Source organism: Micropterus salmoides, unplaced genomic scaffold (assembly GCF_014851395.1).
Source record: "Micropterus salmoides isolate LMB-PRFRI ecotype aquatic unplaced genomic scaffold, ASM1485139v1 Ms_hic_scaffold_22, whole genome shotgun sequence".
NCBI lineage: Eukaryota > Metazoa > Chordata > Actinopteri > Centrarchiformes > Centrarchidae > Micropterus > Micropterus salmoides.
Genome location: NW_024041373.1, coordinates 22,718,778 through 22,742,849, shown reverse-complemented (window position 1 = coordinate 22,742,849; position 24,072 = coordinate 22,718,778). Strand labels below are relative to the sequence as shown.

Below are 24,072 nucleotides of genomic sequence, written 5' to 3'. Positions count from 1 at the left end.
TTAACGCTTGATCTCACAAATCCAGCTGCCTCGCAAAGTACCGTGATTTGGGCAGCAGGACTACTTACCACATTCCCACGTGATGTGAACGTAACAGTAGGTGGCAGCAATACACCTCAAAGCTGGTTTGCCAACCACCACAGAAGAAGAAAGTCACAAGAAAACATGGAGGACAGTAAGAATGTTAATATAGAGGAGGAGTGGTTCTTGGTTGTATGGCAGTTCCTAAGAAAACAATCAACCGTGATGAGGTATAGTATGGTTATTTTAAATAAGTTTAATGTGCAAGTAAACCCATGCTTGTTTTATTTTCTCTAAACTTAATGCTTAATTTGGACATATATTTATTAACATTATTAATAGATCTTACATTTTGGAACATTAAACCTGCATTTTGATCTTTTCTTTTTGTCACTTAGGGGTAGCAGAGCAAGCTAAAACAAAACAACATTTACTATTATCACTTTATGAAGTTATGGTGAAAATGTCAGCAAGTAAAAGTTGCCTATTACACATACAGCAGACATGGCGTAGTATTATCATACATTTTGAGTCTCCGAAGGGAAATACCTGACACCTCAGTAGTCACATACAACTGATACAGTATGTAAAGAATAAACAGCCGGACAGATTAGAAAATGAACCATTGGTGTTACGGTGGACACAAGAAACGTGTCAAGTATCCACCGTCAGGGTGTTGATAAAAGTGATGAAGGGCAGGAAGTATGCTAGAAAGGCATAACAGTCATAACCACAAAATGCCTTCTTGTGGCAAAAAATGAAAGTCCATGGAGTCCACATCTAAAAGTTTCTTTTAAACCATAAGAAGTATGTCAGTCATGTCTGGTTGCTATTTTGGGGCCTTTTCAAGGTTAAAATGCTGAGAAAATCTTTCAGAGGTTTTCCTTTAATACTTTGTTCAGCAGAAAGCACAATGGTGTTTAAGTGTGGGTGGACCAGCCAATTCAGAGCTTAAAAGATGCTTTCAATCCTGTGTTCTGTCTAACCAAACCAGGGGAATTAGCCTCGGTATGAGGAAGAGTAGACTTACAAGAGATAGAAAATACATTGTTGATCCACCATTATAACCTACTTTTTGTGCAGCTAAATGTAATGCCCTTTGATGAAAATTATCCTAAGGCAGTTCAAATTATTACTTCAGCTCTGAGTACATCAAACCCTTTGGCATCTAACCTCATTGCACAAAATTAACAAAGAAAATACAAACACATTTCACCATCTAGAGTTTGATCTGAGTGCGAGGAGCTGCTCTGTGTGTTGCAGCTCTGTGAGGAGGGTGTGGACCACTTGTTTGTTCGGATGTTTTCCATTTGCTTTGGAATGTTCTCAGAGCTGTTGGTTAGAAATGATCTAAGACTGAGCTGAACACATACTGCACAACCTCCCACACACTCCAGGACATTAGGGTCTCAATACTCATTTGGCCATGAAAATCCAAGACTTTTGAACAACTTTAAAAGCTAAGGGAGGTGTTCTAAAAGTCTGACACTGTGGGCCCCTTTACTCAAAATCACAATAACTCAGGTTTTAATGTAGCTACCTTAATTGCCTCCATGTACTGTCAGTCTTTGGTGCAGCTTCAACTACTGACCAGGTTGATAAGTGGGCCAAACTACAATAACTACTTAACTTAATGGTGTTTTTTTAAGACCACTGGCATGTACCTATCCCTTTAACCTCACGCAGTAACTTTGCCTCAAGTTTCTCCTTCCTCAGTTCAACAACATCTGGGCTAAGGTCTAGAAGTTTGACTCCTCAAAATTTCATGTGAGAGAAACAGCCCAAGAAATGGTCAATTAGATTTTGGTGACGATATGGAATTTCCATCATCATAAAGTTTTAGGCACTTGCATTATGCATTCATGCACTGGTAGGAAAGTCCCACAGTCTTGGGTTTCAAAGTTGTTGGCTAAACACAACGCTGGCATGCAACAGTATGAGAAAATGCATCAGCATCACTTAACTGTGCCAATGTATTCAAGACAACGCCCTGACACTGTGGACGATATCTGAGTTCATTAGCAATTATGGCCATTTATGTCATCACTAGCTGTGACTGTAGGTGTTTACTGCTGCTGATTTCATTTCTTGGACTTTTTATAATTTTAGTTTGACCACTCAGTTTACTTCTGTCGAGTACCTTTGTGGTCATTAATGTGTGATACATAACTTAAACTTTTGTTGCTGTTTTAAAGACAAATTTGGATTTATAAACAAACTGCTATAGGCTAACAGATTTGTTTCAGGGTTTCTGGTTCTTGGTGACAAAGACATTGTCTATGCACTGATGTTTCCTGACACAGACTCTGCATATTTCCCCCAGGTTGATATGTTGTTTGTCAGTGGCAGCCTCCCTAAACATGGCCCAGTCAGTACACTCAAAGCGGGCTCCCTGTGACCAGACCTTGATTTCCTTCACAGAAAGTTATGTTCAGGTGAGCAGGGAATTAGAATCACAGAGAGATGGTGTGAGGTGCAAAGATGGAAGGGGGGACTGCCTTGAATGCATTCATAATGTTTGTGTAAGTGTTATTTGCACGGTACAGAATATTTTCATAAACATACCAACTCGAAAAGTCAGTAGCACCGTGTGTCTGCTTTGCATGACTTATAAAACCCTATCAGAGAGCCGAGCGTCATCGTTTCTAAAGTCCTCCGTTTTGGCCCATCTTCACTAAAACGCTCTCTGGAGTTTCGAAACGCAAAACGGGGTCGGCAGTGTTTCCAAACTTCTCCGTTTTAGGTCTTCATTTTCGCCATTTTAGTCTGGACGGGAAGTGCAAGTTAGTTTTCATTCGAAAACACAGTAGTGTGGAAGTCCACATGCTGACTAGTAGTGTGAAAGGAGTATCTTCATGTTTGGCTGTCTGGCCGAGATGGGGGTAGCTATAGTTTACAGAGACAATTCTTCTATAAGCCTGTATCCTGTGGGGAGTTTTCCTCTTTCGAAAGCCTAATATTTTGTGTTGACAAGCATCATCCTAACCCAAATGTATTGTTTAAAACACTAGTCCGGATTGTTGGTGCTTCCCCTAACACTAACTTGCTTGCATCACCCAACTTCTGCGAGCAGTTTAAAATATTTTTTTAATAAAATCTGACCCCAGACTGTTAGCAGCTGACCCCACAACCTATCTGTCCCAGAGATCATGTTGTATCCTTCATCTCGTTGTCTGTGAAGGTTCTCACTCATCCAGGTCAGTCATCTAACGAAGGTTAAAATCAAGGGCAATTGGACTTGATTGAATATACTAGAAGAGGTTTCGTCCATCATCCAAAAGACTTCTTCAGTTCTGTTTTAAATCAATGTTTCTTTCCGCCATCATTAACCATATGAAGCCATCGGCTTGCCCCTTGGATGTGGTCCCTTTTACTGGCCCTCCTTAAAAAAGTTATTTATCAGTGTTACAACAAAACCAGACTTAGAAGTTATGTTATACTGTTAACATGTTTAATCGGTTATTAAATACATTCTGGATATAAAAAAATAAAAAAATAAAATGTAATCAGTTAAAATTATAAAAAATAAAAAGGTTAACAAAACATACTAACAGATTAAAACATGACGTGCTCTCTCCCCTGCTGACAGCCATTTAATTAAAAAAATGTACACAGAGCAGCGATAGAAGTCACCTCTATCCTGACTGACAGGTCGCCATGGTAGCAACCTGTCAGTCACCTGTCAGTCATTATTGTCTATTGCCTCCTAAATAGGACCATAATTTACTCAATGAAAATCATGTTGTGTTGAAAAATACTTGAAACTAGCGACTGAGACCATAAACTCATCATGAAAGTGTTAAGTAGTAATAATTCAGCTGCGAAGTAGCAACATTTTACCATTATCTCCAATGAACCCGGACCTCTTTTTTGCAACCAGCGGACTCGCCCCTGCTGGCCGTTAGAGAGAATGCAGTGTTAAGTTCCGTCTGCATGGTTTCACTTTCAGACCCAGAGGTTGCCGCTTGATTGAGATTAGAGAAATAACATTTGACAACCACTCGTCACGTAAGTACAAATCTGGATTGGACAACGGTGCGCGTCAAGAGCTGCAAAACAACTGCAGGATGTTGAGTTTCTAATTCATTTTTTTTTTTTGCACTAATGTTTTTGCAATTGCTGGTTCAACTGTCTCAACGTTACTTTTTACTGGCCCCGATGGCCCGGGGCCGTTATTGTCAAGCCATGAAAGCAATTCAACGCTGGCACCACAGCAAGATGTCAAAACAAGTGAAGATCTCTTCATGGTGGGGACGGGCAAAAATACTTTTTCTTTCAAGTTGTGGACATACTAAAATAAACAAAAACAAACAAGAAAACAATGGAAGGCAGCTGACGTCTTACCCAAGAGCTGTCTCACAGTGAAATATCACAGAATAAACCACAGTATTCATGAAGTGTGTGGTTACTTTTCTCTTTTATTGACTTGACTTTGTCTTCCCGTCCTCACACAGGACTCCTGAGTTCAGTGGCCTGAACTCAGGAGATCCCCTGTGCATTGGTACAAATAAGCCAAATCCTTTGATATTGTACTGACCAGTCCTTTCTGTCCTTATTTGGCGGTGAAGAAAAGTTGTCTGCTGCTGGACTTTTGAGCAAGTGGTACCCATCAAAAAAGTCCGCATTCTGGATTTGTTGTACCACAAAAATGGCACATGTACTGCATCGTTACTGCAGCCTAATTTTATTAATACTGTAAAAAAAACTAAATAAAAATATTATATTACAAAACTCTAATATTAGTTATTCCCTTTTCTAATGGCTTAGAAGGAAAAAGAAATCCTGTGTTTTCCAAAGAGTTCTTCTCAAAAGGTAGGGCAGCCATGCACAAGACCGCTTATGGTCACATCTTTCCCCACTTGCAGCACACACCTGCAGGTGTTACAGGTAGAAATCAGTTATCTGTCCTACCTGCGCCCGCAGTGGGAAGGTAGGCTATGAACTGCATCTCTGAGAGGTTACTAGCCAGTTGACTAGTACTGAGCATCAGGATCAAAATGCTTGCAGAGGGAAGCCCTGCAGTGTCTGTGGTCCTGATGCAGAGCCCAGCAGGACGGGTGCCAGCCTCAACAGGTCTCTAAGAGGGATGCCCAGCTGGCTGCTACGTGCCAGCAAATCCCCGAGTGAGCTGCAGCCTGCAAGGAGAGAGGACAGAGCTTCAGACGTGTTTAACAACACGGTCTGGAATCAATTTTTTAGTAATGTGCAGCTGTTATGTTTGAATGATATGGTGGGATGGGGCTCCGCTAAAGGAGACTCATTTATGTAATTTGATGAACACAAGTCCACTGTGTAGAAGAAGAACATCTGAACTTGAGGTTGAACTGGTTTCACAGTAAACTGTCCCCTGCAACCTCTTTATTATTATTATTATTATAGCATTATTAGATTGTTCATACTGACGTAAGCAGCATTTTACTGTTCTAGCTGGTTGAGGTGGATTTAGTTTTAACAACTTTAGATACAGTTAGGCAGGTAGTGATTCCCAAATTAGGGGTTTAGCCCATCCAAAGGGCCACAGGATAAATCTGGGAGGTCACAAGATTAACAATGGTGTAGAAAATAAGAAAGCTAACTTTTCTTTAATATTTGCTTTTTGTAATCTATTGAATATACTATTCAAAAAAGCAATCTGAGAAGTTTAGAGAGTAAACATCTGAAACCTGTGACAAGGAGCTCGTACTAGACACAGCTTTTTTTATAAGGGTCAAAGGCCAAAAAAGGTTGGGAACATCTGGGGTAATCTTCAATAATGTGTTAAGTGTTTATATACACTGAACAAAATTATAAACGCAACATTTTTGGCCCCATTCATCATGAGCTGAACTCAAAGATCTAAGACTTTCTCTATGTACACAAAAGGCCTATTTCTCTCAGTGACCACTTCTCTTTTGCCAAGATAATCCATCCACCTCACAGGTGTGGTATATCAAGATGCTGATCAGACAGCATCGGTATTGCACAGGTGTGCCTTAGGCTGGCAGCAAAGTAGCATAAAACGTACATAAAGTATCTCAAAATTGCACTTCAGTACTGCACAGGAGTGAGACTTTTAAACTGTGGTAAGTTACATTCCTGTTGCTGTGTATGAACAGTGTGTTTACTTGCTTGTAAACAGCTGAAGCTGTCCAGTTCAGTGTGACCATGTCTTACCCTCCAGCCGTGTGTGTGTGTTCCTGAGGCAGGGGATGGAGCGATACACCAGGAAGCAGGCCAACACGGTGGACTGGGCGTCCTTAGGGAGGGCCTCGCCCCTCATGTAGGACCTTAACACTGAGCTGTTGTCTAGGCGAGAAAACACACACACAAGGCATGTGTATTTTTAATTCTTTTTTGTAGAACAGGTGTAGCTACAGCTGTCACTGAAATAAAATTATCTGCATACAAGACAAATTTAGTTAGCATAGTGTTGACAAGACTGCAAGATACAAAAACATTTGATCAAACGTTTGTGTTGTTTCTTAATCACAAGCCTTGATGATCAGAGGAACAATGGGCCTCATTAATGAAACGGTTATACGGACAGATTTAGTTAGTGACACGTTACATATGTGTGATTTAAGAAAAAAAACTGAGATTCAGTTTTTGTAAGAACAAAATGCACTAGTGGTCCAGACCTGAATTCTCCAGAGGGAAAAACACTTACATACTTATTATAATGCCTTAATCTCCATGTTTGTTTAAATATGAAACGGAAATGAACAAAAATAAAAATATTTTAAAAGACAAAATACATATTTGTATTTCTCAACGACTTCTCGAGATGTTGGGAAATTCAATTTCAATTCAATTTAAATTACCTTTATTGGCATGAATGTGTAACAACAATATTGCCAAAGCATCATACATACAACCTAACAATCAACCCCATACATTTCATTAAACAAGTAATTAAATTATTTCACTCTGCCAGAGGGTCTTTCTTCAGGCCGCTGTCCAGTATCATCCTACCTCACACAAACAACTATTTAATTAATTTCAAAGAATTCCATCATCAAATCTGCATGACCTCAGGTATATCAGGTATATTTCAGTGTACAAATTCACTGTAGCACTGAGTTCTGAGAAAGACAAATGGCACTGAGAGCAAATGAGTAGAAACAAGAATCATAAAAAAATAAAAAGCATAGATGAAGACATATTTTATTCATGGGTGAGTTCCAGAGAACAGCAACATTCCTGATGTTTGAGGTCAAGTTAGTTTGGTTTGCTTTTGAAACATATGCCAGAGCCAATAGGCTTCATGAAACATGAAAGTGAAGGCATGTTAGAACCATTTACAGGATCACAGCCTCTTCCAAATACTTCACCTGTTTCCCACGCCCTCTCCACTGTACGTTTGTGTGTGTGTCTGCACGTAAGTGATGGAATGTGTGCTTGAGTATCTACACATTGTTTTATTTCTAAACTGAGAAATGATTGTGCTACACCCAGTACAGAGAAAAACGAGCTGAAACACATCCAGCATGTGAAAAGCGCAACCAGTGACACTGCTGTTCAACAGAGCTAAACATGTTTTCAAGTAAATTAACTACATAACGTGATGCTTGGAGGTTCCTACGCCGTTTCATCACTGAATGGCATCTATACCGTTTGGTCGTTGTATTTACATTGCGTGTTATAGAGATTTCAGAGTCTCTTATTCAGCCTTCTTCATGCTGTCTTCACTGTGATCAATCTCTACCGGCATCAGAAAGCCTTCATGTGTAGTAACATTTTTGAGACAGCGCACATTAATCACAGCGTAGCCTACTGTGTAGCTATGGAGCCTCCGCACGCATCCATTACCCATCACCCGTCTCGCCTCTCCTCACCTTTGAGCCAGCTGTCCAGTGCTACATCCACCATGTTCTTCATTACAGGTAGAAACTCAGAGGGGAGCAGGGCGTCGTGACGGTTATTAGGACCGCGCAGCAACCTGCTGTCCCACAACTCCACCACCAGTCGCATCTGCCACAGGGGGAAGGTCTGCAGCAGGTCACCCCGACGCAGAGCAGACACTGCCTGAGAGACACCGGCGACAACATGGGTTAACATAATTTACCACTGGCAGAGCAGATTTTTATCTTTTACCAGTGACAGTTTTCATCTGTTAATGTTTATGTCACATAATTCCAAACTTTAAAAACAGGTTTCCATTATATTAGATTTTCAGATTGGGAATTGACAAAGGAATAAATGGTTAGAAAGTTAGTGATTTTTTGCCACCGGACCTCCTTTTTTTTAGGTCATTAATGTAGTATTATTAATTATGAGTATAACACAAATTCTTTGCATCGAGGCTTTGTTTAATCCGCCACCGCCAAGCAAAAGTACTTCTTAAACGACGCATTGATGAATCGTTGAATAGAAGCTTATATAAGCTTCGAGTAGTAAAATCATCGTTAGCCCTACCTTAATTTCTGTGGTTTATGTTGTTCAGGGTGTTGGTGAGAATATTAAACTGGCATTATGTTTCTCAGGGCTGCACGTAAGAAAATGTACATGGATATGTCTTTTATACTTTACTTTTATATGAGGGATTAAGGGTATAACATATGTGTCCGCTACGAAGCAGAATCATATTTCAAAAACCCTAATGTAAAGAAATCACTGAAGAAATCAGAAAGCAGAAATCAATTTTACCCCAGCAATAGACAAACCACTATATCCGTGAAACAAATGTGAAAGAATTTGGATCTATAAACATAAAATTGAAGGGACAATGACAAGATGGGCAACAATATTAAGTGCCGTGAAGAGAAATTTCTTTTCCTGTGCTCTGCTGGAAGATCACTTCCAGTACTATGATGAAATGTAACTACACCCAAACTTTGAAAGAGAAAATGTCCCAACAATCAGTTTGCTTGATGCACAGGTCTGCATTGTTGAGATATGGGAGGTGTGTCATGTTGTTCCTCTGCCAGCCAATGCAACACTCTTCTCAGTGTAGGTTCACAAATGCATCTCCACAGAGGCATAATTCCAGCTTTAGTCATGTAATACCTGTATTTTGGTCTTAGTGAAGTATAAGAGAAGGTAGAGATACAATATGTTCATAGAGTATATCTTGTGTAGCAACAAGTAATACTGAAACACTACAACAATCATTTCCATCAGATTCTACTGCTTTACATTTCAATATACTTTGCTGAACTGATGTTCACAAGGGTAAAATTATATCTTGTAATCCACAAATTGGACATAGTCTACATTTTTCCAAATCATTTCCAAAGTATTTACATTTTTAAATTGATTTCCCAACTTAGAGGTAGCTGTCGGTAATGTAATTACTCTACAAATGCTGAAACAGTGACAAGTTAATAAGGAGGACCAATTAAAAAGTTCAACAGCATCAGCACAAAACTCAGTGTATGCGTGTATGGTTGTGTTCGTTACCTGCTCAATAGCTATATACGTGGGAAGCATCTCTGGACATTCCTGCGTCACACATTCATACAGCATGGCCGAGAACAACACTAGAGTATCCTCTCTCTGTAAACACAATACAGACTGAGTGAGTGAGCCGATGAGTGAGCATACATTACATAAATTCTTACTAAAAAGACACTCTGACAATATCTAGGTGGGTCGATGACAAAGCTCAAATGCCTAAGCTCATTTAGCAGCTACATTTTTTAGTTATTTGAATGATTTAGTAAATATTATATTCTGATGCTTGTTTTGGTGTGTTACAGTTTAAAGTTCTTGATTAGAATTAATTTTCTTCTTTCAAATTCATGTCTCTATATTTAGCGTTCTGGTATTGATGATACTGTAGTTAAATTTGTAAACATTTTGCACTTCTCCATCTGAGCATGTAGTCTTAGCCAGACACAGACTTTGATATGATACATTTGCATTCAAGCATCTCAATTACATTTTTTATTTCATGTCGTTTTTGGCATTTAAGCGTAAACACGCCATATACACCAGCAAGTCCACTTAATTTTGTAGGTGTTTTTGTTTGTTTTTTTTTTTTTTTTTTTTACAGGGTTCCTGGAAACAAAATTAATTGACTTTTGAAATGACTTGGGAGGTCTTGCAAATGAAATGAAAATTGCCATGTCATTAAATTAAATTACACGTTATGCTACAAAATGACAATTTTTCAAGCTGAAACCAGTGACCTCTGTAAAATCCAACTAATTAACCCGAAGCTGTCATGAAGTTATCTGCTAAGAAAATAGGAGTCCAGTGATTAATAAGCAGATTGAGCATTGGCCATGAAAATCTATACAATGTATTTTAACTCTTTAAATTCCCCTGTGTATGGCATGGGCTATACATAGAAAGTGGTCTAGCATATAAAGATGAGAAAATCTGCCACTTCTGTACTGTGTTTTTCTCATACCTATTTTCGCTGGTCTGAAATGAGCATTACTTTAATTAAAGTCTGATGTCAAAATTAAAGCTTGATATTACATTTTCCATAATGCAATTCAAAAACATCTTTCATTAGATCCCTTCCTGCCTCCTAAAAGCCCACAGCTTTCAAATTCAAGTCTCATGCCCAAGCTGAGTTAAAAAATAATACTTTATAGACTTTAAAAGGCTTCCTCCAGAGCCACAATAGACATAACACGACTTGGTGGAATGTCATTTATGTGTAAAATCAGAGGAGTGCCCCTTTAAGTTTATAGAGAAAACCAAGTGGCACTTCAGAGAATCTGTTTTTGGCATTTTGAGTCATAGTTTGTAAGTTGAATGCCTTTCTCACAAGATTTTTATCAAGACCCCAGAGATTGCTGAACCTTGGGAACTTTCTAGCCAATCCAGACACGTTTCACACAATCAAACAAACAATCTATTACATAAACGTATAAAAACACAGACAGAATAACTGGTAAATACTTCATTTGTTTTTACTTTTAATTCATCTCTACTGAAAGACAATGTGGGTGTTTGGAGAATCATTTTGCACTCAATAATGTAAAGTCTTAATCATAGTATACATTGGTTGTATTTATCATGGAAACATTCAGTGTGATTGCATGCATATTGATAATCTAATGTTATTCAAGAAAGCTGATATAATTTATTAAGAGCACAGCCCAGACATTTACTTAAATTGAAACATGCATTTTTCCTGACTATTAGATGGTTGAATATTTTCTTTAATTTTATTTAATATGAGAGTTTCCGACAGTGATAGCCAGATCAACCAATCACTAACTCAAAACTAATAAGAAAAGTGTAAATTAGCGCTCAGTTTCCATTGTGGCCCTGATAAAATGTGAACTTTTCATGACTTTCCATTAATCAAGAGCACCTCCAGGAGCTAAAGACTTGACTCCCTCCTGGATTGTTAATGTTATTTTACAAGGAGAGAACAATTATGTTTCCACAATTTAGGACTGAAGCCACTCATATAATACAACTGACATGTGAATCAGGCTATAAAAATATGCGAAATCTACATAATAAAATTCCCTGATACTCGCAGACTTGCTTAGAAACTTTACCAAACTTCCCAGTCTTTTTCTGTCTATAATAAACTTCTAAACAATCCAAGCTGTTCTAGAAATCTCAGAACAAGAGGAACCAATCGCATATTTCCTACTCATTCTATTACTAACAATTTCTTCATGGTTAGATGTAAAAGTAAAACAAAAGCAATAGCTACTTTCACAAACAATTGACAATTTTAATGCATTAATTGTATGTATGAATGAGTTTTGTATGTGTATCTGTGATGTATGTTATGTAATGTTTTTGCTTATGATTTGTCTTTTGTATTCTGTATTTGTGTTTATAGGACCCTTTTGAAAATGAGATGATGCATCTCAAGAGGCTATCCTTTAATAAATTCATAAACTGTCCCTCTAAAATTGTTCTACTCGCAACTTATGTTACAGCTTGTTTTGCTACAGTGACTTCTTTTTTGATGTTGGTGATTGCCTTCGATCGGATGGTGCTACACGTAGGATTTACACACCACATAAGGCATTCCGTAAGTTACAGTATAATGGTGCACCTGATTTTGTAAATCATTACTTAGGAATTACCTAGCAATTACTAAGAACTCAGGATGTTTTACACAATAACTTAGGGATGGATGAAACTGACAAGCATTACTTTTGTTCAGTCACGACAGTAAAATGACTGCAAGGGGATGCAATTAAGAAGCAAAACTGACCTCATAGTGCACCTACATCCACTTGTGTGTTAAACTCACTTGTTTCATTCCTTCAGAGGTTTTACAGAAGTACTCGGCAAAGGAGACCAAGGCGGGCTCAGAGGTGAACGTAGAGATGGCTTCAGGCTACAGAAAGAAACACAAGAGGAAATTGTACAATTATTTACCTGAACCAATACAAAATGGAAGTATAGAGAAACAAGGAAGGACACAAAAGTAGGTCATGGAAAAGGAAGAAATAATAACAAAAACGGAAAAGGAACAAATAATTATTTTAATGAATCCCAAGTTGGAGGGATGAATTAAAGAAAAGGGTGCAAGGAGGTGCGATCAAGAGAAGGAAAAAGGGAAGAAAAGATGAATGCTTCAGAAGGAAATGATGAAGGAGAGGAAGGAAAGTGAGGACGAGTGGAATAAACAATGTGTGCTTTTTTCCCTCTGGACCTGCAGGTGTATTGACAGCGTACACTGAGGCCATCAGGGAACCAATAATTGTCTGTCAACCACACAGCTGCCTGCTGAACATGTAGTGACAATCTGCCAAGACTGGACATGACCAGCCACTGGGAAGGAGGTCAATTTATTTCCACTTCTATTTATAACCTATTATCGGTGCACACTTATTTCTTAACAGTTGGTCTGTTTCAAACAGAGTTATTAAAGGAAAGGTTTCAAAGGCAAAATCCAAATTAAGTATTTAATGAGTGATATAAACTCACCGGCCACTTTATTAGTGACACCTGTTCAATTGCTTTTTAACACAAGTAGCGAATAAACCATTCACATGGTAGCAACTCAATGCATTTAGGCATGTGAATGTGGACAACTTGCTGAAATTCAAACCAAGCATCAGAAACGGGATTTAAGTTATTTTGAACAAGGCATGGTTGTTGGTGCCAGACGGGCTGGTCTGAATATTTCAGAAACTGCTGATCTATGGGATTTTCATGCACAACCATTTCTACAGAGAATGGTCCAAAAAAGAGAATATATACAGTGAGCGGCAGTTGCGTGGACGAAAATGCCTCGTTGATGTCAGAGGAGAATGGGCAGACTGGTTTGAGATGACAAAAGGCAACAGAAACTCAAATAACCATTACAACCAAGGTATGCAGAATACCATCTCTGGTGATGCTATCATGTCAATAAGGAATGTTTCCAACACCTTGGTTGACGAATGCCACGAGGCAGTTCTGAAGGCAAAAGGGAGCCCAACCCGGTAGTAGCAAGGTGTACCCAAGAAAGTGGCCAGTGAGAGTACACTACAATTTTGGGTCTATTTATTAAGAAGTCATTTCCAGCTGCTAAGAAGGAAAGCTGCTCCACAGCAACCAAAGTAAATGTCACGTTTTGGGTGTTCAATCATCATACAGCCAGAACTACATTGTAGAAAAAGCAGACACAAATTTCTACACGGTCTGTATATATTTGGTCTAGTGACTGAGATCCCTCATGTCTTACCTTGAAGGCTCTGACTCCAGAGTTGCGGTGGTTGACAGTAGAGGCCAGCAGGCTCCTCCAGCCTTGAGGGTCGTCTTTGTAAGGAAGCTGGCCGGCCCGTAGTTTTACATACAACACCCCATCTCTGGACAGGATGGACCTGCGGGAAATGTGTAGAAAGATTGTCCTTTAAATCAGTTGACCAAATCAATACATGAGACAAGAGGTCAAAAGGTGGTGCCTAATCATTTTCACACACTGTGTAGTTAACGATTTCATTGGAGTGACTGCCTTGAAAAACACTGTAAAGTTTTCCAATATTTCACTCTGTACTTACTTTAGATGCTGTGTTTCTTTGCTGAGGTCTACTGACAGTTCCCAGTATCGTGGCCCCTTTACCTTAATCTACAATAAATAAACAAACACAAATTAGACAATAAAAAGCATGAAGATATCAGGGAGTGCTTGACTTTACTACAAATACGTGGGTGGCATTCATATTTTGTGCATTTACCAATACTCTACACCCACATGACTTATCTAAGCTTAGCTTAGATAATCCTCAGCAGAGTGGGAGCTGAACTCTGAGCAATCTAATATTGGCTATGAAGTCCAGAGGCTGTCAAGTGTTGCTCATAGGCTTTACCCGTTTGAGAAGGTGCAGCTCTGGAAGCATAGTGGGAGCCATCAATTCTACGGTCGTCTCATCATACCACTTGGTCTCCTGAAACAACAAGAAATTACATCATTACAATATAAACAAGAACATGTATGCACAGTTTCACACACTCGAAGTGTGCTGATACTCTACTGAATATCTACATTGCTATATGAGCAATGCTCTGGGTAGTGCTCATTAAGCAATAAAACAGCTTTCTGTACTTACATATGTTATATAGAGGTAGGCATTCTCAAATATTAATACACTCTTATAGCATTAAAAATGTGTACGAATGTTTGTATTTTTCTCTCACAAGGAGTGACGTAATGATTGATGATGTTCATAGCCTCAAGCTGAGCTGTCTGTGAATTAAATTGAAGTGAAGAATGCTGTCAAATGATATTCTCACTGTGGACTAGGTACAAAATTTGCAACGAAACATCGGGATGGACGATGTCATCGGGTGCACGAGGGGGCAGCTGACATCTTATGTGCATGTGTTCTCGCACAGACTTCCCTCGGTAAAAAGCAGTGAACACACAGGGTGCAGCTGTTGCTTTCAGTTCGTGCGGCTCACCTGTTGCCATGATAACGGATCGCGGGTGGAAATATATGGGAAAAAGACGAGTTTTCAGTCTTTTAGGCGACTTTATAAAACATACTGCTGATGGAGAAAATGGAGCAGACGGGGGCGAGAGAGACAGATAGAGGCGGGGCAAGCCGGGGTGTTTACCTGAGGTGTAGGTGTGTGTGAGTGTGTCAGTGTGGGGAGAAGAGAATTCTGAGGCAGATGCAAAGCATACTTAAAAAAAAATGATAATCCGTTCATGGTCATAAAAACCTGATTTCAAAGGGTGGTATAATGTGAAAATCTGAGATTATTTTTTGCTGGCGTGGGCGGGGGTTTTACAATCACGATGCCGGCTCAACGTTGTGATGTCTGTTAGCCATCGCCAATGGACGATGGCATCGTCTATCGGCCCAACCATACTGTGGACAACAACCTTTAGATTTAATCTTCCATCATCCTTCATATGTGGAAATACTGAAATATCTGTAGCACTACAATCTTTTGTGCCTTCGCTTTTCCAGGAAACTGGGCTGCGGCTTATTCAATTTCCTCCACGAATTGTCCTGGTGATCTCGAATTTGTATTTGTAAACTTCCCTTCAAAAGGGACTTTGCATCTATAAAACTCTTCCACCTACTTTACCACTGGATGTGCACACTTTTCTAAATAGGTCACACAGCCTATTTTAGCACACAGCTACAGTTGCCTACACTGACTCCTTGCTAAATCAGTAAGGCTGAAATCTAAACTAAAATACTAAACAACAACAAAGCAGGACCACAGGGCTGTAGAAAAACTAGAGAACAAAGTAAGACTTCTCAACTAGCCACATCTATAGAGAGAAGCAACAAAACCTCACAGAGGGAGATTTAGAAATTACCGCTCCTGTAATTCAGGAGCTATTTACTGCATCTCTAAAGAAACAACTACAGTATTGTAACAATGGCTGTCGACTGTACATGTTTAAAAAAGCTGAGGCACTCCAGATAGACTGTAAGAAAATAATAGTAGAGGAAATATGGAACACTAGAAAAACATCTACTATTATTTGCATATAAGCATCCTATTTCTTGGTTAAACATTATAATGGATGGTTGTTGTTTTTTTAAACGTCTCTAAAAATGGAAGTGGGCATCTGGATCAGCTGCCAGAGTGTGTCTGCTTCCTGCTTCACATGAGCCCACATGATGAAAATGACTATAACTGTGGCCAATATGAATGGACACACTGTAGTCTTATGCAAGGTCACGCAACACCCAAAGTCTGAGCCCCTGTGGGCAGCACCAGTGCTTCAAGACATACAGCTGATGTGCAATTATGTTGGTAAAATCATCTTTTATAGCCTTTGGAGAATTGAAGGAAGGCAGTTTGCTAACCTACAAGATCAATGAGTTAAATTATTACAAGGGGTGGTACTAGAAAGTAGAAAAATTAATAGTGGACATCGAAAAAAGGTTTTATATGTGGAAAAATACAAGTCAGAGTGAAGTTACATTGGGCATGGTTTACTTTTAAAACTGAAGGTTGTGTAGACAATGGGAAGAAGCTCAGAAGGATAAAATTTGGTATGAAGTGTCTGATAAAGAAATTAAAAAAGCTATTAACACTTGGAAAGTTTCCCACGTCCCAATTGCATGAACCTTTAAGATGTTCATCAGTTTTAAGAAGTACCAGCCTACTCACTACCTTAAATGTTGAGTGTGTAGGATCTATCGACAGAAATGCAACATAAGATCCATAACTATGTTTTCAGTGGTGTAAAGATCGATCAACCTACGGACACTTTTGCAATTCCCCAGTATCTCCAGGCAGAGGACATTTAGGGGAATCACGTTTTCTGACGGCTCTTTCAGAGGTGTGTCAAGCAGGCTAAAGACTCTTAATGTTATTCAGAAGTAAAAGCTCAGTTCAACTCCAAATACTGCATTACAGTAAACAAGCAGTGAATAACTATTTCTGTCATGACCTTTTTATATACAGTCTATGGTCATGTCAGATCTATTTCCACACTGCTATCAAAGTATTTATTTATTTATTTATATTTTTTGCCACTATCAAAGCACCATAATCTAGCAGCGGGTCAGATATTATTGTTGGTGGGGAGTTTTGACTCTTGGCTTACATTTTCCATGTTATCTGTCAGTGGCTAAGCCACAATAGCATATGGTTTTACTGAATAATTAAGTAAATATAATAGTAAATATAATTTCTTAATAAATATACCAAAAGAACCCTCATTTCTTGACTGGCTACTCTCTGCTGTCTCAGAAGAGACACCTTTTGTGCTGTGTCAGCCACCGTAGTTGTACTATGCTCTTTGAAAGGTTAGGGGGCAGTGGTAGATTGGACAGATGGTTGCAATTCACAACCCTCACAACTAGATGCCACTAAATCTTACACACTGAACCTTTAAGAAGCAATATTTCACTATCATTGACAAAATGCATTCTAAATGATCCTCACTACCTGTCAAAACCCGATTGCTTCTAACTATCTTGCTTTTAATAAAGAAAACCATCTTTAAGTAAACCCAGCTTTTTACACTAAGAAGGGTTAATTATGTCTTCCAGAACCTAAAACAAATGATTTGACAGACGCAGATTGACAAAGAGCTTCCTCATTTTGGAGTCTTTTGAAAAATGTGTCTAAAGCTGCATTTGGCTTTTACACAGATGATACCATTATGTACTGCTCAGCCCTTTCAGTAGTACAAACCCTGCAATCTGCCTTTGATGTTCTTTAATCTTCCTACAATCTCAACTGCCTGGGAAGTTGAAATTGAAATAGTATGCACATAAGTATTTAGGTATTATTATTGATCATAACTTGTCATTCAAATCCCACATTACAAACTTTATTTCCAAGATGAAATTTAAATCAAATTTCTTATACAGGAATAAATCCTGTTTTTAACCTCCAAGCTTGGAAACACCTGCACTCTGTATGCTGCTGCTGGCCATCTCTCTATGTCTGAAGAAACTTGGTTGGTTGGTTTTTAGATAAATTTCTGCTTAGGCTGCTTTCTTCTAATCTATGTACATACATGTGTAAAAAACTAAATCAATATGGCCTGCGCTCTCACAATATGTTAGTCCCCAGAACGTAATGAGGCCTAAAATATCAGGTATGGAATTAATATGCAGACGCTTGAGTTCGAGATGAGGCCAAACATATCCATGGATGTCAGTTGCTGAGCCACGACAAAATCATTTTCTGCAGTGGTAGGAAGTTGCTTATTCTTGAACTAATTCTTCATTTTTCTGGCTGCAAGTGGACAGCTGCTGCTACCTTGGTTAAATGGTGTGAGCAAGTTGCACAAAATACACCTCAAGTTCGAGGAAGCAGAACATGCTAGTTTGGTGGACGGGTGCGTTTTTCTTGCGCCTCACAATTAAATAAAACCATCACATAGTGTTTGACAGTTTGTTTTAGCATGTGTGCGTTTGCATGTAAAGTAGCTTTTAAAGAGGAAGTACAGGAATGAACAAATTAGTACATGTGACAGAAAACAAACAAGAGAGAGAAAGGAAGTGCACGCTATGGGAGAGAGAAATTGTACTTAGAGTTCATTAGCTTGTGATTTTGGATGTTGTCTGACCACCATGTTCTGCCATGGTGAAGCAATAATACAAAGTTGGTAGGAAGAACCACTAATCTATTAATCATCTGCCTTTTTCCTGCAAACACACTTTATGACACCATTTTAAAGACAAAAGAAAAATTCAACAAGCCCCTTGTTCAAGGGAAGGCTCATGGGGGAGCTTCTCCTTTATTCACAGGTTTGTGGCTACCTGTGTCAGCCCAAGCAACCTTAATGAACTTACCTTGTAGGTGACCTCCAAGAGGGCGTAGCAGGGCTTCAGGGAGTCCACGTCCACAGGGACCAGCAGGCGTGGCTCTGCAGCCAGCACGGCCAGATGCCGCAGGGCCTGCAGGTGGTAGCTGCAGCAATAAGAGCACCATCAACACACAGTTTCTGATTACAGTAGAATATGAAAGGGCCGGTCCGATCCGGTATACTGTCTTTGAATAAAATTAAGATAGTCAAGCAGTCATGTTGTTATTTTCTTGTATTAAGGAAGCTCCTCATTTAACAAACCTACAGATAAATTGCTTGGAAAACCTGATGAGTTCATAAATCATTTATATTACTTATATTATTTGTTTTATTTATCGTTTTCACTTCAAATTATGTTTTTGTTAATTACACAGGAGCACAATACAATCCATAACTTATGTTAACCTGCATATAATCTTGAACCAGCAATCCACTTTAAGGATTTTCATTAATCTAGTTTCACTGGAGGTTGTTTTAATGTCCCATGATGGTGTATATGTTGTTTTAGAGGCTTATCTATTCTGACAGGAATTACATTTTGGGGAGAAAAAAAACATTTTATATGAATTGTTTATTTAAAATTCTTATTTAACATCAGCACAAAATGCTGATTTTAATCTAAGATTGTTTTTTAAATTGGACAGAAAAGTCATATGATTCCCGATACAAACTAACACTGCTATGTTCCATGTGTGCATTTATAAGATGCAATCAAGTTGTGATTACAAATAATTTGAGGCATTGCTCTAAATTGCAAGATCCAGCATGAAGGTCCACAATGTTCTCATCCTCATACATATCTCCACCTTCTGGGAGTCTATGGATCATTGCATGCGACAAACATCACCCACTCACCAAACATAGAAAAGATTTATCTTATAAAGCGTGTGTGTGTGTGTGTGCCGGTCTCACCGGTTGTCAGTACTGTGAGCAGGGAAGTGAGGGTACAGGGCACACAGCAGAGCAGCAATGGCTGAATTGGAGGTGCTCAAGGTGTACCTAACATAAGACAACATCAAACAACATCACAAATACTGAAAATACATTCCTCTCTCTCTCACACACACACACATTTTAACTCTTACCACTTATCACAAGCAACAGAAACGTGTGCACTGAAATGGCCTGCTTGTTGTAACAGGCGCTCATACATACACACAGTGATAGGTATGTAAAGTAAACCTATAAATATAATAAAATAATAAATGACATTTATTGTGTTCATGATCACAATAAATGCAGGAATGTCTTTATCACTCTGTACTTACAACAAAGCACTGTCAATACTGCACAAGTTTTAATAGAAGCACTGCTCTAAATGAAACACTTTTTAAAAAACCCTCTCTGTTAGTGAAAGCAGGTGTGTGTTGTAATCTGGTTAACGTCATCACAGGCCACAACAGAGCCTCTTAAACATAATAGTTGGCAGTAAGTGTGTACTTTGACTAATGGAGTCATTACCATAAAGTCAGGTCAGACATAAAGGCTGCTTGTACATGGAAGGTTACTTGTCAGAGTACTTATTAAGGGTCAACTGAGGTAAAGGATGTTGCTCTTCAATTAAATGGCTATGTTTAGCATAGCATGTTTAAATTCCTTTACCACATTGAACATTTACATACTTATCCCACACGATTATAATTCAACCAACCTAAAACAGACTCTCACAGTCTGGTAATGTGATGATAAACAGGCATATTTTAGAGCAATGACTAACGAATAAGCGATGTATTGGTTTCTAATAGACAATTATTTTGAGAATCGCATTCACCAGTTGTTTCAAAATTGTTTCAGGATGGGGACAGAACACCTGACTAAAATTCTGAAATCAATTTCAAGTTCACTCTTAAATTCTTGGATTTAAAGCAAATGCAGTGAAAATTAGCTGTAAAAATTTTAAAGCAAAAATGTCAAACCTTACCTGGTTCAAGCGTCTCAATTTTGAGAATTTGTTGCTTTTCATCGACTTCTGTGATAATACACTGAATATTTTTGAGGTTTGGACTATTGGTGATAAAACAAGCACTTTGAAGTTGGCAAGTGTAACGGACAGTTATAAACAAATTATCTAGATCTCCTAGTAATGAATTGAGAAAATGATCGTTAATTGTAGACCGACAAGAGGATGATTAAAAGGGATAATAAAAAAATATATACATTTCTCTAGCTCTACTGTACTCTCTTCACCAAATATGGTTAAATCAGTCTTACTGCTGCAATAAAGCACCTTGGTCAAACTGTGAGGCATCAACAGTCTCATCTTTTCAACCAATAACCCGCATAACACAGATTTTTCTTGACTATTAAATAAAATCTGTAACTTTTCAGTGACTAACAGCAACATTAGAAACAGTAACTTCCTGCTTTGGGGGTTAGGTCCGCAACTGCTACAACAACAGGACGACAGAGCCGTTAAAAGGAGGATTGGAGGCCAGAAACCAGTTCTTCTGAGTCATTTTTCTTTTATGCTGGGCTCGACATTTTCAACTTCTGATGTATGAACTTCCAGTACGTACAGCAAAAAAGAAAACTTCTAGTTGTTTAACTATTGTTTGCTGCTACCCTTAATTAATCCCTGTGGGAAAGTTTGTCTTCTACATTTGACCAAAGATAACTATTTTAGGAGCAGTGGGCAGCGTCCAGGGACAAATGCCGGTTCTGAGGCCAGTGTTTTGGTCAAGGGCAATTGCAGGAAACTCGAGCAAACATGGGAAGCACATGCAAAGCCCACGTCAGCCTTTGGTATAAGCTGATAGAGACCTACAGTATGCTGTAGCTATCATTAGTCTGAATGCTATATGTGTGACTTTAGGTAGAAAAACATGACTTTCACTTCAGTTTCCTGCTAAAAAAACGCAATAAATGGGAAGAGAAACTAACTGAGCAAACAGAAAGAGAGGGAAGGGTGAGAAAAAGAGGGAAAAAACCACTGAAAAAGCAACACGACAGAGATTAGGAGTAATGAGCAAAAAAATAGGTGAGAAAATGAATGAGAAAAACTGAATGACAATGATGTAGCGATAACGATCAACATTGAAAGAAAATATGAATAGAAATTTTCAATGCAAATGGGTGACAGACTTGAATCGCAGGCTAGCCAAGGACGAGAATGAAGGAAATACAACAATGACATGGAACCAGCATTAACTTTAACCTCTGCAGACCTGCGGTAACACACACATGATAATACACACTACGGTGACTGGCATTCAAACTGGCAGCTGCGTGGCCTTTCAGCTGGCAAATCTAAAATAAAACACGATACAAGTAAAATCAAAAGGTTCGCCTGATTACGGCTGTAGGTGGAGAAACATTTGCAACATGTAATGACAGAGTGGGAGCCGTTTTTTCTCTTGAAAATACAGGCCAAGGTCAGTGGTTGGAGGAACCTGGTTTGTGTTTGTGTGCGTGTGTGTTTGTAGAAATGTAATTTATTATGCACAAGACGCGGCACTTAAAACAGACTTGTGTGGCTAAACCACACACCATGTGTGTGTACATGGCATACCAATACCTGGTCCTTCCCAGAAACAAATATGGTGTGAGTGTGTGTGGGTGTGTGTGTGTATTTGCATGTGTGGGTGGGTGTGTACAACTCCGGTGCCATATGACAGACTACGGGTAAAATCTAATTAAACTGATTAAAGAATCATGAGTCAAAATACAAAGTGTATGTGTGTCACTGTATTTTAATTTCTACTGATTCCAATTGTGTTTTCATGTTTTTTTATTGCAACACACTAAGGTTGCAACTAACGATTATTTTCTCTATTAATTGATTAGTTGACCAGTGTTTCCCAAAGCCCAAGATGACGTCCTCAAATATCTTGTTTTGTCCCCCAAAATATTTTGGTTACTGTAACAGAGGAGTAAAGAAACCAGAAAATATTCACATTTAGGAAGCTGCAATCAGAAAATTTTGACTTTTTCTTAAAAAAATTACTCAAAACGATAAATCGATTATCAAAATAGTGTGACTTATTTAATGGTTGACAATTGATTCATGGTTGCAGCACTATAACACACTGCTTCAGATGAAACCAGAATGTGAGAGAAAGTTGGAGGGTCACTCAGAGGCTAATTATAAATGGTAGAGGTTTTAAAAATATGATCACCTTCTAATCTCTTCTTGTGCATGTATGTGTGCTTGCAAGTATTTTATGTGTGCACAAATCTCCTCCCCAACTGACAACCCCTCTACTGCCACTATGTTCACAGTGGCCTTGTTGGTATCTAACTTATGGTCAACAAATCCCATGAAAAGACCAAAACCAACAATGAATTGATCCTAACAAGTACTGACTGTAAGCCACACTGTTGAACTGGGTGACACGTTCCTTTATGCCTGTGAACATACAGTACCAGTCAAAAGTGTGTCCAAACTTTTGACTGGTACTGTACACTGTTGTTTTTTTTGAGTCAATCCCACATACACTGCCCTGCTGCCATAAACACTCCCTTGAGCACCACATTTCTATTCATCTGGAGTTGAAAATAGTCCAACTGCTCTATTTAGTAGTATAGTTTACTAAAAATTACACAACCCAGCTGTTGTAGGAAATTACTGAGCCTTTTTTAAAATTAAAGTATATGTGACCCATTTGTAACGATTTATATCCTCAGTAGGAACCAATGGGTGAGTGTCACAGACAGTGTAGGGAAGTCAGAAAGTATTGTAAGACAGACTAACCCCATGTTGGTTTCATTCTTTTCATTGGATTTGTTGGCAAGAACAACAACCACCAACACATGTTTTCAGCAAACAGTTTTTTTTTTTCCGTGTGGGATTTGTGAAAAAAACCTGTGTTCAGTCAGTTTCCTGTTTACATTTTTGTAACAAACAGTTTATTTACACCAACTTTAATCTTCTCAGCACCGCTTTAATGTTTTGACCCTGAATATCGCGTTTAAATGGCTGCTGTGGAAAAAGGTCCTCACAGTATTACTTGTACGAATTAGGGTTTCCAGATCTGGAGAAAAAGTCATATTGCGATTATTGTGGACAATATTGCGATTTGCGATTGTGATTCGATTATAACTGAACTGGTACTATAAGTCTACTTGCTTAATATCAAGGAAAATGCACAAAATATTGAAATTTTGAAATGTGTTTTTTTCAACTTAAACAAAGTTAAATGATAAAAATATTTATAACAATAACTAGTAAAACAGATGTAAAACAGAACAAGGGGAGCGTGTTGCTCTATGGAGCAATCATTGTGGTTATTGGTCTCTAATTTATTAATGCTACGTACTAACTTGTCAATAATCATATTGAAAGTTTGCTTTTTTTTAATGCCCTGCCCCATCCAGGCTATGGTTGGTCAGTTGACGAAAAGTGACTAACAAGCACGTCGGCTTTATTAAAAGTTGAACATGGTGAACAACAAAAGGCACCAATACAGCTAATGTTAAAAGGTCAG

General features: G+C 38.6%; 1 protein-coding gene across 3 annotated transcripts in view; it reads right to left on the bottom strand.

Moving 5' to 3' along the window:
• Positions 1 to 4,419: 4,419 nt before the first annotated feature.
• Positions 4,420 to 24,072, bottom strand: part of anapc1 (anaphase promoting complex subunit 1) — a 58,259-nt gene continuing 38,606 nt past the window's right edge. For 2 of the 3 annotated variants that reach the window (XM_038736771.1, XM_038736770.1), the window contains 10 exons: positions 19,562 to 19,648; positions 18,636 to 18,753; positions 14,226 to 14,303; positions 13,917 to 13,984; positions 13,601 to 13,739; positions 12,179 to 12,265; positions 9,400 to 9,495; positions 7,836 to 8,025; positions 6,175 to 6,306; positions 4,420 to 5,156 (listed from right to left, as the gene is read on the bottom strand). In XM_038736771.1, the coding sequence (XP_038592699.1) occupies positions 5,014 to 5,156; positions 6,175 to 6,306; positions 7,836 to 8,025; positions 9,400 to 9,495; positions 12,179 to 12,265; positions 13,601 to 13,739; positions 13,917 to 13,984; positions 14,226 to 14,303; positions 18,636 to 18,753; positions 19,562 to 19,648 (1,138 nt within the window). In that variant the 3' untranslated portion in view covers positions 4,420 to 5,013. The remainder of the gene's footprint in view (positions 5,157 to 6,174; positions 6,307 to 7,835; positions 8,026 to 9,399; positions 9,496 to 12,178; positions 12,266 to 13,600; positions 13,740 to 13,916; positions 13,985 to 14,225; positions 14,304 to 18,635; positions 18,754 to 19,561; positions 19,649 to 24,072) is intronic. The other variant, XM_038736769.1, reaches the window with a different exon arrangement.